This window comes from Hibiscus syriacus, unplaced genomic scaffold, assembly GCF_006381635.1.
Source record: "Hibiscus syriacus cultivar Baekdansim isolate YM2019G1 unplaced genomic scaffold, ASM638163v2 tig00110562_pilon, whole genome shotgun sequence".
In the NCBI taxonomy this organism is placed as follows: Eukaryota; Viridiplantae; Streptophyta; class Magnoliopsida; order Malvales; family Malvaceae; genus Hibiscus; species Hibiscus syriacus.
Window position 1 is genome coordinate 121,829 of NW_024062783.1, and position 17,285 is coordinate 139,113.

Consider the following 17,285-nt stretch of genomic DNA (forward strand, 5'->3'; position numbering starts at 1 on the left):
CAGAAGGCATTTCAGTTTTCAATCTGCCGGAGGAAGTTGGAATTCCTCCACCGCTTCAGGCTCAAGTACGTGAGGCTTAGTAATCGACACCGATTTGCTTGACACGTCTTCACGCTTCGCCCACAAAGCCCTCTTGAAAGCTTGGGAATCACCGAGGCCGCCATTGTCACCGATGGCACAAAAACAACATCAGCGATCGATTTAATCATGCTCAAATGCGGCAAAAACTCTCCGGCTCTCTTCGCTGCCATGGCTGCGGGTGGTGTCACAATCCCGGTCATGATGGTGGTGTTGTCAAACTTTCTAAGCTTTATTGTCCTAATAAAATCAATAAAAATCTCTTTCTTCTTCCTCGGGTCTTGTTCCATTTTCCAGTCTTGGAAACGTTTTTAATTTTGATTTCATGAGAGCAGACGTTCATGAAAAGTTTAAAAGCAAAAATAAACGTAGACTGACCTCAACTTCATCGCGAGATGGGGCATCGTAATGTTTACCCAGTAATGCTTAGTTAATAACACTACACAATCAATCAAAAGATTGTTAAAATTAATAAAAAAAAAAGTGTATAGTTAATTTATTTATTTCTTACTTAAAGATATCGAGAACGGCGGCATGAAAATCATCGAAGTCTTTGATTTCGGAATCGGTGAAGTGTTCATGGAGCGATTTGAACACATGACTTAACATCTGTGTAGATGGCAACCCTGACATGAACCAAAACTGGATCATAGCAGCAGGCACATTATGCATGGAAATGTAAGTCATGTGTTGAAGAAATTGAATTAGTATAACATACCATTTGCCATGAAATTACCCATGTTGTTGTACAAGTAGATTCAACAACTAATGATATATTAGGCATGGAAGGTGGAAAGTGAAGGAATAAGGTGTTAGTTGATTTGTGACAGTTAAAGCTGCTCATAAAAGATGTTTTTCTTTACCAAACCATTAGCTTACCAGCAATTCAAAGTTGTTTTTATTAATTAGTAAACTTGATTAAGAATTTAAATTACTGGATTGATTGTTATTATGAATGTTATTATCGACAATAATAAATATCTTTTAAAAATTGTATTTTTTTAAGAAAAATACTAATCGGATCAATCGGGTGGAAAAGAGAAAGGGAGTAACAAAAATGAAAAATATATATAATTTATATATCCATTACCATTTATTTGTTTATATTATGTCTATTAATTTGTATTTTATTAATATCATTATATTACATTATTTTAGCTATTTTTCATCATGTAAATATTTTTGGTTTTCAATCTATAACTTTATTTGTTAAAGTTTTTTAGGAATATTTTCGTTGATATTTTATTTCAAATTGAAACATTATATCGAAGAGATTATTTGATGATTTTTTAGGACGTGTTTAAAGAATTGATTTGAGTGTTTAATGATGGGTTGGGTAACAAAAAAAATATTTGTACTTTCAAATAATTTGTTTTAAGTAACTAATTTTATATTAAAATGAAATAAACAATTATTAGTACATAAAATTAATTTAAAATTATTTTTAAGCTAGGATTTACATAGGACCAACAAGGGGGGGGGGGACTCTACAAAAAGTTGGGCCACATATTTTCATACTGATCAATTTAAAAATAATATTCATATCTAATTAAAAAAAATCATAAAAATATGAGCAGACACGCTGTGTAATGATATTTGAATTTAACGAAAAATGGCATGAACAAACTGCATAGTCTACTCTTTAAACAAAAGCTGTCAAGGGCGAGTAATAAAATTAATAGACAACCCATTCAACTTTCCTAAATCTGAGAATGGCAGCCATTAGGATTATATATTGGTTTTATATAACATTTAAACACAATAAATGTATCCAAATGAGTCTGGATTGATTGGTTTACAAAGGAGTCCGACTGTACCCGTTTACTGAGTGCGCATCCTGCTACATTCGGCTGCCCTCACTTGAGAGAAGTAAGGATGGACCTGCAGCAGGGAAAGAAATTGTATCACATGTCAAGCAATGGGGGTTTATTACTATGTTACTCGAACTCAGATGTACGCATCAAACACCGGAATGATCGGATTTTTTAGAGCCTTTTCAGGCATTTGGAGAATTCTTGAAAATCATATACCCGAATCCATTAGTCGGATGAGTGTTAGCACATATAGACCTACTATGGCTTCTTTTGCAGTTAGCCTGTCCTGATGGTCGTACCGAAGCAACTTATCAAGAAAATCGATAGCCTGAAAGTCAAAGAGCTCAAAGAATGAAAGTTACTATCAACATTTAACTGTTATAGTATTCAACTTCCTAACAGTATTCCTCAAGAAGAAAAATAACCTCTGGAGACACAAGATGCTGATTATCTGCATTAATAAATTTGGACCAAGGTTTGCGGCTGTGCCTGAAAAACAACATACCAAATACATTAATGGAGAAAATATTGCATTGCATACTACTAACATGTCTACTCATCCGTGTGTGAAACTGCAGCACCATAAGGTGCACTGTCATGGCTTAATGCTAACCAGAGATTTTGTTAATGATAAGTAAGAAATCCTGCACTATGTTGCATCGACTCTTCAATATTTTTCTGAAACCCATTGATGAGTGTTCAGAATAGTTAATATTTGCTCGTTATTTCTTCGGTTTTGTGGATTTATTGCTGTTGATTTGGTCGTGTTGTGCTTGTTTTCGTACAGGTCATTGTTTTCCAGAATTTGTGACAAAACAGGCGAATTCTGCATTTTTTTATTTAGTCACGGCTGGAGACATGGGCACGACTCTGGGCACGACGCGGTATGACGTGGCAGTTTCTAGAAGGTCCAGTCAGCGGCGGTTTCTAGAAGACTTCTTCTGCACGCCTTTTGGAAGATTGACGAGTAGAGTTGCATTACGAGACTAGTTTAAGTTTGAATTTAAATTTAAAAACAATTATCTTTTGAATTATTTTATTATTTTCTTTGCTTATCCTTTAGACTTTGAGATACTATAAATACCCACTTGGGGTAAGCCTAAAAGGATCATTCAGAATACATTCTTCTTTTCTCTCTAGTTTTTATTAAATCTTTTCTTTTTACTTTTCAAGTTTTGTTTTCATAAGCCGAGAGCTGTCGCGATGATTCAATTCCAACGGAAGAATTGAAACGGTCCCTTAATATCTTCGGAATATCTCTCTCAATCTCTGCGCTTATTTTTCACAAATCAAAACAGTTTTCAAAATCAAAGATTGACTTTGGTCAAGAGGTTGTTGCGATTAAAACGTGTGGGAGGAAGATTCGGCTTATAGAAAGCAATTCGACTTCCTGGGAACACACTTGGCGAGATAGCTTCGCCAAGAGGGAATTGAGATCGGAATTGACGATTATAGAAACAACAATCCGAGTCGGTCGCCACGAACTTAAACGGTATTTGATCTACGACAATAGATGTTGTTAGAATCAATTACCGAAGCCGGAATCAAAGATTGCCTTGGGTATCCGGTATACAAGATAGAGTCACAAGGATAGCCCTTGTAGACAAAGTAACCGACGTGAATCCCGAAAAGAAAATCTTATTCGATGATCTAAGGAAATTGAGTCAAAGCGAAGCTCGAGGCTATTTTTACAGTATTTATTTACAGTCTTTATTATCTTATTTTTACTTCAATTGTTTTTATTTATTTAATCGCTTTTATTACCTTTCTACCAAAACCCCCCCTTTTTATTACTTTTCACGCCTGGCATAAATAAATCAGACAGAAATTTATAATTTTCTAAGTCCCTGTGGATTCGACCCTACTTCTCTACGCTACAAATTTTCCTTTAATTATTATCCGAGAAGAAGGAATTTATTTTGACATCGAAACGACAGTTGTCAAATTGACGCCGTTGCCGGGGACTTCGCCAAAGTTACTAATTTTTGTTTGTTTCTGATTTATGACCATGACTAATCCGGGCACATTAGTGGAGTACAACCCGGAGAACGAAGCTGAAGCTAGGAGACTCCACGCACAGACACTTCTGGCCAAGATTTTAAGAGATCTTTGTGAGAATTTTCGAATTTCTCATGAAGAATTTCTTAGCTGGAAAAAACGAATGAAGTTGAAGTGTTTGTCACGAAACCTGTAGTCTGAACCAGGTCGTCGAGCTAATGACGTTAAATAAAGCGCTTCATGGGAGGCAACCCATTGTTTTCAATTCCGTTATATTTTTATTTTTATTTTTTCTTTTATTTTTTTTTTCCGATTAAGCATATTTTATTTAATTTTGCAGGAATTTCAAACTTAAACAACGAAGAATTGAGAGATTATCGTCCGAACAATGCCAAATTCTACCCCTAGGAGCATGTAACGGTGCACGTTAGCACACTTCTAAGGAGACCGGTCGACAGTAAATCCGGGGAGTACTCTGTTCCTTCTCTTGCACTTTAATTTTTTTTTCGTTTTGAGGCAAAACGCTTTAAGTGAGGGAGAGTAGAGTGTAGGATTGAATTTCATTTCGCTTATCTTTATGCTTTGAATCTAGTATGTGTTGGTTGAATTGGTCGGAAATTTCATTAATTACCTTTGTCTTGTTGAAATTTTTTTGGAATGCTATGCTTGCTTGGGAACACATAATTGTTTAGGTTAGGATATTATTGATAGCGAATAGCATGAATTGTGATAAGTTGATATTTTTGTGATATTCCATGACTTTGTTGGTTGAAATGTGATTAGCTCAATGCATGAAACAATTTGGTGAGATTTGAGCCTTTACGAGCATATCATTTTCGCTCTCATTTTGTTTGATTGAGTGTGTCGAATTTGGCATTGGTATTCTAGAACCTGCATGTTAAATACTGTCGAGATTACACATGAACATGATGCTTAAAAATGATTTGGGCACCTTAAGATTAACCATTCCGTTTCTCCACTAAATAGCTTACCCATGCATATTTTCCTTTAGTTAAACACTTTTGAGCCTATTCCCGTTTCTTTGTTTCCACCATATTCATAAACCCGAGCTTTTTTATTTTATCCCTCTTTTCTACTTTTTTCAGGACAAGTGAATAATTTTACCATTGTATTCTCCATCACAAAAAAAAATGTTGAAAAAAAATAGCAGTTCGAAAAAGAAAAAAAAAAAACTATTTGAAAAAAAAAGACATGAAAGAAAAAATGGAAAACAAAACAACAAAAGTGTGAAAAAGAAAAAATGCATTTCGACGAGAAAATTGTTGTCTTTTTATCTTGTTGTGCTTAATGTTTTGATGGAGTTGAGATTATTATTTATTAGTTCCTTGCCTTGAATTTTAGCCATATATTTAGCCTTTTCCCCACCTTTACCTAAGCCACGTTACAACCAATAAAAGACCCTTTGATTTATGCATCTTGTTCTTATTAGTAGTGGAGATTTGATTTACTTGCAGGCTTATGTTAATATCGTGTCGATTCTGACATTAAGTGTTTCTTTACCTCAAACACATTGAGTGATTTGAGTAAATCCCGGTAAGGTATTGAGTTATGAGCATTGAGATTTATGAATGAATGGATATTACAATTGCACTTGACTTGTTTCAATTGGTGATGTTCAGTTGATTGATTTCTTGACTTCAATAGTTATTGTGGTCTCTACCTTGCTTCCTTGAATATGAAACTTGACAAAGAACGTTTAATGAAGTTTTTGACTGATTTGGTTAATCATACTTGAGAACAAGCATGAGATAAGTGAGGGGGAATTTGATGAGTGTTCAGAATAGTTAATATTTGCTCGTTATTTCTTCGGTTTTGTGGATTTATTGCTGTTGATTTGGTCGTGTTGTGCTTGTTTTCGTACAGGTCATTGTTTTCCAGAATTTGTGACAAAACGGGCGAATTCTGCATTTTTTTATTTGGTCACGGCTGGAGACATGGGCACGACTCTGGGCACGACGCGGTATGACGTGGCAGTTTCTAGAAGGTCCAGTTAGCGGCGGTTTCTAGAAGAGTTCTTCCGCACGCCTTCTGGAAGATTGACGAGTAGAGTTGCATTACGAGACTAGTTTAAGTTTGAATTTAAATTTAAAAACAATTATCTTTTGTATTATTTTATTATTTTCTTTGCTTATCCTTTAGACTTTGAGAGGCTATAAATACCCACTTGGGGTAAGCCTAAAAGGATCATTCAGAATACATTCTTCTTTTCTCTCTAGTTTTTATTAAATATTTTCTTTTTACTTTTCAAGTTTTGTTTTCATAAGCCGAGAGCTGTCGCGATGATTCAATTCCAACGGAAGAATTGAAACGGTCCCTTAATATCTTCGGAATATCTCTCTCAATCTCTGCGCTTATTTTTCACAAATCAAAACAGTTTTCAAAATCAAAGATTGACTTTGGTCAAGAGGTTGTTGCGATTAAAACGTGTGGGAGGAAGATTCGGCTTATAGAAAGCAATTCGACTTCCTGGGAACACACTTGGCGAGATAGCTTCGCCAAGAGGGAATTGAGATCGGAATTGACGGTTATAGAAACAACAATCCGAGTCGGTCGCCACGAACTTAAACGGTATTTGATCTACGACAATAGATGTTGTTAGAATCAATTACCGAAGCCGGAATCAAAGATTGCCTTGGGTATCCGATATACAAGATAGAGTCACAAGGATAGCCCTTGTAGACAAAGTAACCGACGTGAATCCCGAAGAGAAAATCTTATTCGATGATCTAAGGAAATTGAGTCAAAGCGAAGCTCGAGGCTATTTTTACAGTATTTATTTACAGTCTTTATTATCTTATTTTTACTTCAATTGTTTTTATTTATTTAATCGCTTTTATTACCTTTCTACCAAAACCCCCCCTTTTTATTACTTTTCACGCATGGCATAAATAAATCAGACAGAAATTTATAATTTTCTAAGTCCCTGTGGATTCGACCCTACTTCTCTACGCTACGAATTTTCCTTTAATTATTATCCGAGAAGAAAGAATTTATTTTGACATCGAAACGACAGTTGTCACCCATATCGAGCATGTAATTGAAAATAGGTACGGGGATATGGCCCTCCAAAGACCCACCAGGAACCCTCCAAATATATATAAAAACTTAGAAACAATTAAGCATACCCATACCCGTATCAGACACTCACACTGGAGACCAAGTAACATTGAACCTGCATATTGGACATATTAATTCTTAATATACCTTCCAACAAGGGCATCAAGTTGAGGATCCAGCTCTAAATGGTATTTGTTCAGATATGCATTTAACTCGTCAGTTCCTAGCACCTGAAGTTACATTAATGGCAGTTCAAAGCTTTGTAGCATCAGCATAAACTGGCAAAACTTTGTTAAGAAAGCCGTAAAAGAAAAAGGAATATAGAGCTTCTTGTTTGATAGTGCATATAAAGTACACCCCCTTATCCTCTATCAAGTAATGAATATGAAGAAGGAATAATTAAATTGAAACCTGCATGGATAATGCTGCATCTACAGCACTAGCAGATGCTTGAAAAGGTTGTGCAGATGTAGATCACAAAAGCAAGATGGATAATATAAGTTGGAAGAGGTAAAATACTAATATATTACGGATAGGAGTAAAAAAACATGCATTATACCAGCTGGAAAGTCAATTTAACAAGATAAATGATAAGGAAAATAAATATTCAGAAACAAAATTATAACATCTGCCAATCTGCAGATGCATATTACCTTGGCAATTTTAACTAGTTGATCATGGTTGTCACGGCCATAGAAGAATGGTTCCTTCCGGAATATCTACTCAATCAAACATCATAACTACTCTATTAGGCACCCAATATTGAAGTTTCAATTGAAAGCTTAATGCATTTAAACTAGAATAAGAATATTTGTCACCATTCCTGCGAACATACAACCAAGGCTCCACAGGTCCAAGGAATAATCATAGTCCTGCAGATCTACCAGAAGCTCAGGCCCCTTAAAGTACCTGAGAAGTAAGGAAGGAAATTGAACTTCTCAGAATTGAATCTATATTGTAGCTGACAGCCTGACACAGAAAACTGAAGGACAACACTTGGAAATGTATTAAGATTCCAAAAAATGAAAATCTGTTTAGTTGTATTGTTCTTAAAAGATTATAGGTATTTTCTTCTTTTTAAAAGGTTCTTGTATCAAAGAATAGCATAATCTAAAGGATCTGAACTCTGGAGCTACTTCTCACCCTCGAATGGTTGGAAGTAATAGCTCTTGTCTATATAAAAGATAAAAACAATAATAAAGGCAGAAGTACTCTTCAAGCATCCAGCTAGTTCTTTAAAAATAAATAAATGTGGCACTATCTAATTTTCTTAAATTTAATACAAAGAAAATTCAGATAGGTAAGTCACTTCAAGGTATAGCACGACAAGCATACATGTAATTAATCCCAAAATAATTTTCTTAATTTTTTTAGAAAAGAACTAATATCTAATGCCAGTCTGTTTCAATTTCTCCATTAAAATAAGCAATCTTGAAAAATACAAAGGTATACGAGGGGGAAAGTTGGTCTTATGATTCATGATGTCTTCAAAGCATTACCTGGAAGCCACACGGACATTATACTCTTTCCCAGGATGGTAAAACTCCGCAAGTCCCCAATCGATCAAGCGAAGTTTGCGCAGCTCATGATCTATCATGACATTGTGAGGCTTGACATCTCTATGCATTATTCCTTGTGAATGGCAGTAATCTAACGCCTACAAAGCAAAGAAACATCTCCTTATCATTCTATACTACAAACATGCATGTCAGGAACCCTCCAACAAGCAATCACCAAGCAACACCATAATGCAGCAAAGTTCAATACTACTGAAAGTTGAGGAACATAATGTTTACCTTGAGAAGTTCATATATATAGTAGCGAATGTCATAGTCTGTCAAAGTTGGGTAGAGAACTTTGAAATCCGTACTGTTGACGAACTCAAATATCAAGCTTGGTGTTTTTGAGTGCGGATCTCTCACTATATCAAGAAGTTTAACAATATTCGGGCCACCACATAGATTCTGAAGGATTTTAATCTCTCTCTTTATCTGCCAATAATAGTAATAATAAATAAAGCTTATTTCTATACTCTATAGCCAATAATTCTCCAAAAAAAAATCCCATGTTTGACATATATTTGGGCAAAGGTACAGGGATTATTACTCTTCAAGTACATAGATTTTTTTCTTTTAAAAAGAATCAAACACATGCTCGTATCCAACATTACCATCCAAATCCAAGTAACATAGTCTAATTGTGATCGTGCCTTAAGATTTTCTCATATAAATTTACTCGAACCCCGACCAATGTGACAGATAACAAAAGTACTAACCTTCTTTTTCTTGACAGGTTTGAGGATCTTGATTATACAGCGCTCATTGTTGTTGACATTTATGCCCTCAAAAACCTCACTGTATTTTCCCCTTCCGACTTTTCGAACAACCTCATAATCATCTTGATCACTAAAGAGAAACAAGAAAAAGAATAAAAGAACTTGCACCAATCATGAACTGAATCAAACGACTAAAAGATCCGGATTATATGTAAAAATGTTAGACAAATGCTCAAAGGAAACGCGGTTAGTAAGGTTCAAAGATCTCGTTAAATTAACCTACTTCCACAAATCATGAATTGGCGTCACTCGAAGAAACATAGTGTAACTTTCAATTAAAACAATCAAAGGGCAAATCCAATAATCAAGGATCAAGGAACTTTTCGAGGAATTAATTTAAAATTACCCCCATTGAACAGTGAGGGACTCGTAATCCCAGTACTCCTTGGGACGAACAACGTTGACGTCAGTATAAACGCGAGATTTGGACATGATTCGTCGGCGGATCGGACAGGAGATCGTCGATCTTAATCGCCACCAGGGTGGGCGAAGGGAAGGCGGGAGGCGACGATGGCGCAAAGTAGCGATAGGCAGAATAAAAGTGGAAGGTTGGCGCGTCGCGTTTCATTAATTCAAGACAATTAGGCTTTGCCCGTTTATTTTCATTTTTAAATTGTTTGTCATTTAATTTAAGCTGGTTCGGGTTTACAATCCGACTAATGAACCATTCTAAGTGAGATATATCAAATTTGATTTTTTTAAACAAATTTTAAATTTAATTTTAATGAGGAAAAAGAAAAAAAGAGGGACACTGGTGACTTTAGAACTTATAATTTTAAAAAATATAAGATAATAAAAATAAACAACTCAATTAATCGATCAAATGTGATAGTTAATCAAATGTAATATCTATTTAAATTAATAATAAGTTTATATAATAAAAGAAATCATATGAAATTGGATAATAATCAAACAATTTTTTTAATAAAATATTATTTTAATTGATATTTTATTTAAAAATATCCTTAAATAGTTGAAAATTATTAAGAATACATTTTTTATACATGGAAGCGACTAGTGAAAAAGAACCAATTGTAAAGAGTTACACGAATGCTAACTTCTAAACTAGTAAGGATGTTTCACTATCAGAATCAATTTTTGTGTTATATTTTAATAAAGGTGTAGCATGTGTTGTAAGTGGAAAAATCTCAAAGTGAAATTGTAAAATAGATTGTTTGGATAAAAAAGTTTATACATATATATATATATATGTAAGTTTAAAATAATATATATTTAAAGATAATTTTTAACTATTTGACATTTAACGTTTTTACCTTTAATATTTATGATGTTTGAACCAAAGACCTTAAGAAACAACAACAATTCATTTATCCATTAACTCTCCCAACTTTTATTCCTATTAACTATCCACTTAATCTAATAAAAATGAATTGCGTGAATCATTGTCTCCTGTTTATATCATTTACAAATCATAATTAATTTAGAGTATTTCCTAAAAGAAAACTAATTTTTGTTGTTATATAACAAATCTATATGTCGTTAATCCACAGGATATATAATTTTAAAAATTATACCAAGTGTCAACAATCTCTAAAATATGTAGTTAAAAGTTCTCAGTTGATATTTTATCTCTTTTCTTTTGGTTGTGGGTTCATTACCCATCAAAAGCAAAATTTCCCTTTCATCTCCCTTAAATAGGAATTATTAAAAAAAAATTATACCAAGTAAAAAATTGTCAATGCAAATTAAATCTATATCCCTTATTAAAAAAAACAATAGCTCACAGTTAGAATATTTTTTATTTCCATTAAGTATTTTAAAATGAAATATACAATTTTAATAATGTGAAAGTGAAGATTAAATTCTTTAAGAATTTGATATTTTAAGTTCAACTTGTCATGTGAAATTTTGCAATGAGTTATAAGTTACAATCATATTTGATTATAGTTTACTATGGTCAAGTTACTCCAATTTTGTTTTAGTCTAAGAATATATTTTAATTACTGGTTTGGAACTCATTAAGTGGGTTCGATATTAAAAGAGAATGTTGATATTCTTTAAGATCTTAAATTCAAATAATAACGTATGAAGAACATGTGTTATAAATAAATTAAAAAAATTATAATAAAATTCTACTTTGTAATCTCCTAAAATTATTAAAAAAATATTGGTTTAAATTATGCGCTGTAACAATAATTTGTAGTTTTCTTTATTCGATTTGCGTTAATTGTGATTGCACTTGAAAACTTCAAAAACAATTCTGATAATGTAAAAATATAATTTAAACTATATAATATTTGCTGAAGTATTTAATTGGGCTTAGCGGGCAGCTTTCGGCCTAAAAGAATAAGACCAACTTGAGCTCAATTGGTCATGATTTTGAAGACCTCCAATCTCCATTCTCCAATGAGTAATTGATTAATCAGCCCAAAATTCAACTCGTGCGTGCCCCAATTACCAAGCCGAACAATAGACGATCCTTGGCTAGGTTTATTCATAAGCTGCACGTTCTTTCGTATCAGGAAAAAAAAAAACCCCACTTAGATCAGGATGGACCGAGAGCATGCCCGTTTCTAAGATTTTGATAGTAATAAATATTAAAAAAAATTAAATATTAGAGTAATAAAAAACAAATTAATTTGTTTGTAAATGTATTTTTATTGCATTAACAACTTATCTAATAAATATAACAAAGTTTAAATAGAAAATACTACACATAATATCAAAATTAACCCCTAAAATTTAACAAAATAGTTATTCTTATTCTTTTCTGGAGCATTTTGACTCTAACGTTTTATTTTAGGATAAAAAAATCTATAATATTTGACAAAATAATCACTTTTATTTTTATTCTTTTTTTGGGTACTTAGACCCTCAATCTTTTTTTAAATCTCTTTAAAAGTTTTAAATTATTTTATATTATAGATATTTTTTATAATATATTTTAAATTTTTAAATTTTTATAAATTTAATCTTTAAAATTTTATAAATTTAATCTTTAAAATTTTATAAACTCGTTCTTTTAACATAAAATTACGAGTACAACCACAAAGGACGTAGTGTTGAGTAGCCAATTATTGCCATTATATATAGGAAGAAAATGCCTCCATAGTTAGAAACACTACCTTTTATCAGTCGTGCTGTAAAGCTTTCTTCTTTACTTGATTTTGTCTCTCAGCATGTGTCACAGTTCTTGGCATCCGATGATTCCGGTTCCATAATTCACTGTCTTTTCTTTTGTTGGTTCTGGGAACGAGACACGGGCAGCCATTGAAAGAGCTTAAGCAACGACATTAACCCTTTCCTGTCTATTTAGCTCTTGATCAAATGGATCTATCCCTTAATAACCTTGCACTTGTCATTTTTCTCTCCTTGAGTCTTAGTTTCTGCTTGTTTCCTGGTACAGTGTTAGCTAAGCTAAGAAAAAATTACTACCACAAAACTTGTCCCAATGTAGAGAACATTGTTAGAGATGCTGTCACCAAGAAATTCCAACAAACTTTCGTCACGGCTCCGGCAACGATCCGGCTCTTCTTCCATGATTGCTTTGTCCAGGTTCATTGAAAGAACACCCATGTGTCCATATTGGCAAAATTTGTTTTCTTTTACTAATGTTTGTTGTATTTTCATTTTATTTCCACAAGGGTTGCGATGCTTCGGTGATGATCGCATCCTCCGGTGGCAACAAGGCGGAAAAAGATCACCCGGATAACTTTTCGTTAGCCGGAGATGGATTCGACACTGTGATCAAAGCCAAAGAAGCTGTGGATGCGGTTCCAAGTTGCAGAAACAAGGTCTCTTGTGCTGATATCTTGGCAATGGCTACACGAGATGCTATTGCACTGGTTTGTCCCCTTCCTTTCAATTTAGGAATTTACATCCATGATAAACACAACGAGATTAAAAATTCGTTCAAAAAAACAACTATAACTTACATTTATACTCTTTCCTGAAATTTATTTATTCAATCACGATAAATACCACGAGATCTATAATACAATATTATGATATTACAGTTAGGTGGACCGTATTATGAGGTTGAGCAGGGGAGATTAGATGGGTTAAGTTCAACAGCAGGTAATGTGAACGGGAAGCTGCCTCAACCATTTTTCAACTTGAATCAGCTTAATTCTCTATTTGCAGCAAATGGACTCACCCAAAAAAAACATGATTGCTCTTTCAGGTACTAAATCTTATTCGAATTCGTACATATATTTTAAATAAAAATATGTATCTTTTACGAGTATGCTAAGTTTTTCAAAAACATTTGAATGATTGTTTTCTCCTAAAAAATAATAATAACAAAGAGTTAAAACATGATGATGGATAAATGTGTGTCGGGTCCCTTCGAAAGTGCACTGTGTCCCTTGTGAGTTGATCTATATTTATATTAGCTGGCTTTAGTTATGGAGATTATAAAAGCAATAGGACTTTTCTTTTTGAAACTATAAAAGCAATATGATTAGGGTGTGCCTTCAAATCAACTTTTTTTCTTAATATGAAAAAGGGTATTTTAAGTAGTCCCAACATTGAACGTTAAATCATGATTGCATATAAACAATAAAATCCGTTTATCCAATTAAAATCGGATATGTCATAGATTTTTTGTAAGAGATTCTTTTAGTCAAATTTGTTTAACTCATGACATCAAAATTTGAAATTATGATTTTATTTTAGGGATTTAATACTTTATCCTACTATACTAACTTATTCACGGCATTAGTGTGTACATTTAATCATAAACACGAGACGTTGAATTTTTATAATTGCAGCGGCCCACACTGTTGGGTTCTCCCATTGCAGCAAGTTTGCGAACCGAATACACAATTTCAGCCGTCTAAACGCAGTGGACCCTGCACTGGACCGAGGCTACGCCTCCCGGCTTCGACAAATGTGCCCCAAAAACGTCGACACCAGGGTGGCCGTCGACGTGGACGTGAAAACACCAAGGAAATTCGACAACGTTTACTTTAAGAACCTGCAGAAATCTGTTTAGCTCGGACCAGGTTTTGTTCAGTGACCCAAGGTCTAAACCAACTGTAAACGGTTGGGCCAACGACTCATATGCTTTTAAACAAGCGTTTATTGCTGCCATTACTAAGCTGGGGAGGGTAGGTGTTAAGACTGGGAACAAGGGCAATATTCGTACAAACTGTGCTGCCTTTAACTACTAAGACCGTTCCATTTTGAAAATGAATAGCGTTTTGCTTTGATATTATAATGAGCTAAGAAATGGGTTTATGTCTTAGCAAGCCATTGGTTTAAAGTGGGTGTTTAACGTTTTTTTCTGTTAGTAACGACTGTTAAAAAAATCCATTAAAATTCAATTAACCAATCCGTCATTGGCTTATTGCTTTCAATTATTTTCATTAGCTACAAGTTTTCATAGTGATAACATCTTTCATACGTTTATGTTGCGATGCCTAGTTGAGGCAAACATATCATAAACACAATGTTATAAGAACACTTGTGCAAATTCTCTTAGACCATTAAATAAAAACTTGAACCAATCCAATTATCCGAAACAGTTAATCTGAAAACTGCGATCCTCGAAACCGATTACCTAAAGGGATGTTAGTGACTGACAAGAAACTTATCCTAAGATGTTTGCAAGCCAAATTTTCTTGTCCTGCTTACGAGCATATGATGTGCTCAGTAATATATAGACAGTGTTCGATGATGTTGGAGTGACTGGCATTGAACACCTACAGACCAAAGCCAAAGATCTAACTCCACACTCAGAACCTGAAAATCACAAAAGGAGGTCCATAATTATCAAAAGTATTACAAAAAAGGAGGAAAAAAAACTGAGGAACTGCAGAAGAACACATAAACATTGAACTACACCATCATAATTGATTATTTCGGTTTAATACAGTCCAAATAGATTGCAGAAGAAAACTCAGTGTTGGACTAACTTATTATTCCATTTCATAGCATATAATCAATTATCCAAGAATTCCTCAGCAAAAGGAATATAGGCCAACTCGAAATCGATTTCTTCCCATCAAGGATGGCACTACATGATTCATTTGAGGGTATGGAAACCTTTACTAAGAGAGTTTTACACAACTATAACTCATAAATAGACATTAAGAGTAAGCGTATGAGTATGTTCAAAGCATTCTGACCTACCTGCTTTCCGGACTTAATACTTAGTAACTCTCTCATTTTCTCCACAGCATAAATCGAGCATGCCCGTAGTTCAACTTCCTCTTCCGTGCCAGCACCTATTTCGCTGCTAGCCTGAATGGCATTTGCAAGTGTCGAACTATATTTCAGCACACCGAGCTGCTGGAGCACAGCTGGAACAATATAATCGGCAAACATAGTGATCGAGCCAATATCATTGAATTCTCCATACCCTTGGCCCTTGAATGCACCCCACAAGTCAGCAGCAAATATTTGTGCTCTTTTGTACAAGAATACCTGATGCCCTTTGTACACCGAGTGATCTCGAAAGCCTGCAATATTTTCATCATACACTTTTTGATTATTCAGCGTGATATATTTTCGGTTAATTATATCAAAGTGATTCGAAACTGTACCTGGAAAATGACGTGTGACGAGTGCGACAAGCTTTACAGCTGATTTTCCACATGATTCAACAAGTTTCGATGCCTTACCCTCAAAGCTTCTTTCAAGTTCAAAACCAACCTAAACCATGAAAATTAACGATATTGAACGCTGATTAACAAGACAATAGCATCCATACTATCTATGGAATTCGAATGCTAAAACATTGAAGTTAAATATTTCCGAGATGAGACAAAAAACCCTGATTAGTAAAACATACTGCACCTCATGCAACAAACGAACCCGTTCCTCCTCCAAAGGAAGTGGTCGAGGCCATTTCAATAGCTCACGCAGTTGAGGACCTGAACACAAAGATCAGTGTATCATTTCCTATCAATACGAAGAGCGTGCGAATACAATGGTGAAGTTTATGATGGGGTCAAACACATAAACAAGACCACTTATTGATAAGAGAACATGTCAACAATTACATAAATGGTATTTACAGACAAGAGAAGACCGGAATTTCAAGACCAAACAGAATTACCTGTGTATTTTTGCAGACGGTCTGCATCGAATGCGGAGTTGTCATTAAGCAAAGCATCCTTTAATCCCTTGGCCAAGTGATCATAATTTAGATCCTTATCTATGAAGAGTAACACCAATACATAAGGAGGAGAAAATGTAAGTTTAGAATTCTAATACTCATTAATGGCAATAACAAATGTTTCGCTAACCATTACTTCCTTTTGCACAGACAGATTACAATGAAGTCAAAACAACACCATCAATCAAAACTATACTTCAGTGTTTCTACATTTTCAGAGAGAAAAACCCAGAATATATAAAAAGAAAAAATTGAAATTTACCGGGCCAAAAACAGAAATTCAAAGCATCCAAAACAAAAAGGTATTGAACGGTGAGGGGTCCATTGTCAAAATAATGAATCCCTTCGTAATCCCACTCCACTTTCGGAATCGACTCTTTCATTTTCTCCACTACTTTCTCGATCCCTGCACTCCAAAAGAACCCACAATCATATTCTTTTAATGTAGAAGAACCCAACCTTTTCAATAAGAAAAACAGAGGAATATATACACATATATAGAGAGAGAAAGAGAAGAACCTGAAGAATCTATGGTAACGTGAGAAGAATTATGAGCCACCCAAGCAGAGCTTCCTCTCACTTCCTCCATAGCCGCTGCGTTTTTTAGAAAGAAGAAGAAAAAGAAAAACAGAGTCCTTCGAACAACCCTAGAGAAAACTAAAGATTTTAAAAGCCAAAAAGGAAAATATAATGGTCAATTTTTCTATACTATCTACCGCACATGAACCCATATTTTACGAGCCATTTGTTCACGTTTATTCAAGTTTTTCCGCTTTTGTCAGTTTGTTGGACAATGTGGTCTGACATTAACCATATCTTGCTCGGGGGACAAAAGAGTTCGGTCGGTGTACTCGAGTATGGAGATTGGTTTGCTGAACCTGGACCACGGCCAGGAGGC

General features: G+C 34.3%; 2 protein-coding genes, 1 long non-coding RNA gene and 1 pseudogene across 6 annotated transcripts; 1 reads left to right on the forward strand and 3 right to left on the reverse strand.

Moving 5' to 3' along the window:
- Nucleotides 1–436: 436 nt before the first annotated feature.
- On the reverse strand, nt 437–819 carry LOC120132430. The gene is made up of 3 exons (XR_005516998.1): nt 797–819; nt 590–704; nt 437–517 (listed from the first exon to the last, which is right to left on the reverse strand). It is a non-coding gene; the product is annotated as an uncharacterized LOC120132430 (long non-coding RNA).
- Nucleotides 820–1,760: 941 nt separating this feature from the next.
- On the reverse strand, nt 1,761–9,923 carry LOC120132361 (casein kinase II subunit alpha-2). 3 transcript variants are annotated; one of them, XM_039149141.1, is made up of 10 exons: nt 9,650–9,923; nt 9,244–9,373; nt 8,765–8,959; nt 8,468–8,625; nt 7,787–7,877; nt 7,622–7,687; nt 7,116–7,198; nt 2,318–2,381; nt 2,155–2,220; nt 1,761–1,988 (listed from the first exon to the last, which is right to left on the reverse strand). In XM_039149141.1, the coding sequence occupies exons 1-10, from the start codon at nt 9,733–9,735 to the stop codon at nt 1,983–1,985; spliced, it is 945 nt and encodes a 314-aa protein (XP_039005072.1). In that variant the 5' UTR covers nt 9,736–9,923; the 3' UTR covers nt 1,761–1,982. The 3 variants fall into 3 exon arrangements, with proteins under 3 accessions (XP_039005072.1, XP_039005071.1, XP_039005070.1); XM_039149140.1 differs by having other exon boundaries at nt 1,761–1,959; nt 2,152–2,220; XM_039149139.1 differs by having other exon boundaries at nt 1,761–1,959; nt 2,109–2,220.
- A 2,431-nt stretch (nt 9,924–12,354) lies between these two features.
- LOC120132362 lies at nt 12,355–14,331 on the forward strand (annotated as a pseudogene).
- A 402-nt stretch (nt 14,332–14,733) lies between these two features.
- LOC120132424 (queuosine salvage protein-like) lies at nt 14,734–17,060 on the reverse strand. Of its 2 annotated transcripts, none has more exons than XM_039149184.1 (7): nt 16,907–17,060; nt 16,650–16,793; nt 16,328–16,426; nt 16,066–16,142; nt 15,813–15,921; nt 15,400–15,728; nt 14,734–15,009 (listed from the first exon to the last, which is right to left on the reverse strand). In XM_039149184.1, exons 1-7 carry the CDS (start codon nt 16,974–16,976, stop codon nt 14,917–14,919), a joined length of 921 nt encoding a protein of 306 aa, XP_039005115.1. In that variant the 5' UTR covers nt 16,977–17,060; the 3' UTR covers nt 14,734–14,916. The 2 variants fall into 2 exon arrangements, with proteins under 2 accessions (XP_039005115.1, XP_039005116.1); XM_039149185.1 differs by having other exon boundaries at nt 16,650–16,798; nt 16,907–17,039.
- Between the last annotated feature and the right edge of the window lie 225 nt (nt 17,061–17,285).

Coding starts and splice junctions, on each gene's coding strand:
- LOC120132424 (XM_039149184.1), bottom strand. CDS start 16,976: ATGGAGGAAGTGAGAGGAAGCTCTGCTTGGGTGGCTCATAATTCTTCT. Junction 16,143..16,327: donor CCGTCTGCAAAAATACACAG/GTAATTCTGTTT, acceptor CTTTGTGTTCAG/GTCCTCAACTGCGTGAGCTA. Junction 15,010..15,399: donor GTATTAAGTCCGGAAAGCAG/GTAGGTCAGAAT, acceptor TGTGATTTTCAG/GTTCTGAGTGTGGAGTTAGA.
- LOC120132361 (XM_039149139.1), bottom strand. CDS start 9,735: ATGTCCAAATCTCGCGTTTATACTGACGTCAACGTTGTTCGTCCCAAG. Junction 8,960..9,243: donor AACCTGTCAAGAAAAAGAAG/GTTAGTACTTTT, acceptor TATTATTGGCAG/ATAAAGAGAGAGATTAAAAT. Junction 7,688..7,786: donor GTTGTATGTTCGCAGGAATG/GTGACAAATATT, acceptor TTGATTGAGTAG/ATATTCCGGAAGGAACCATT.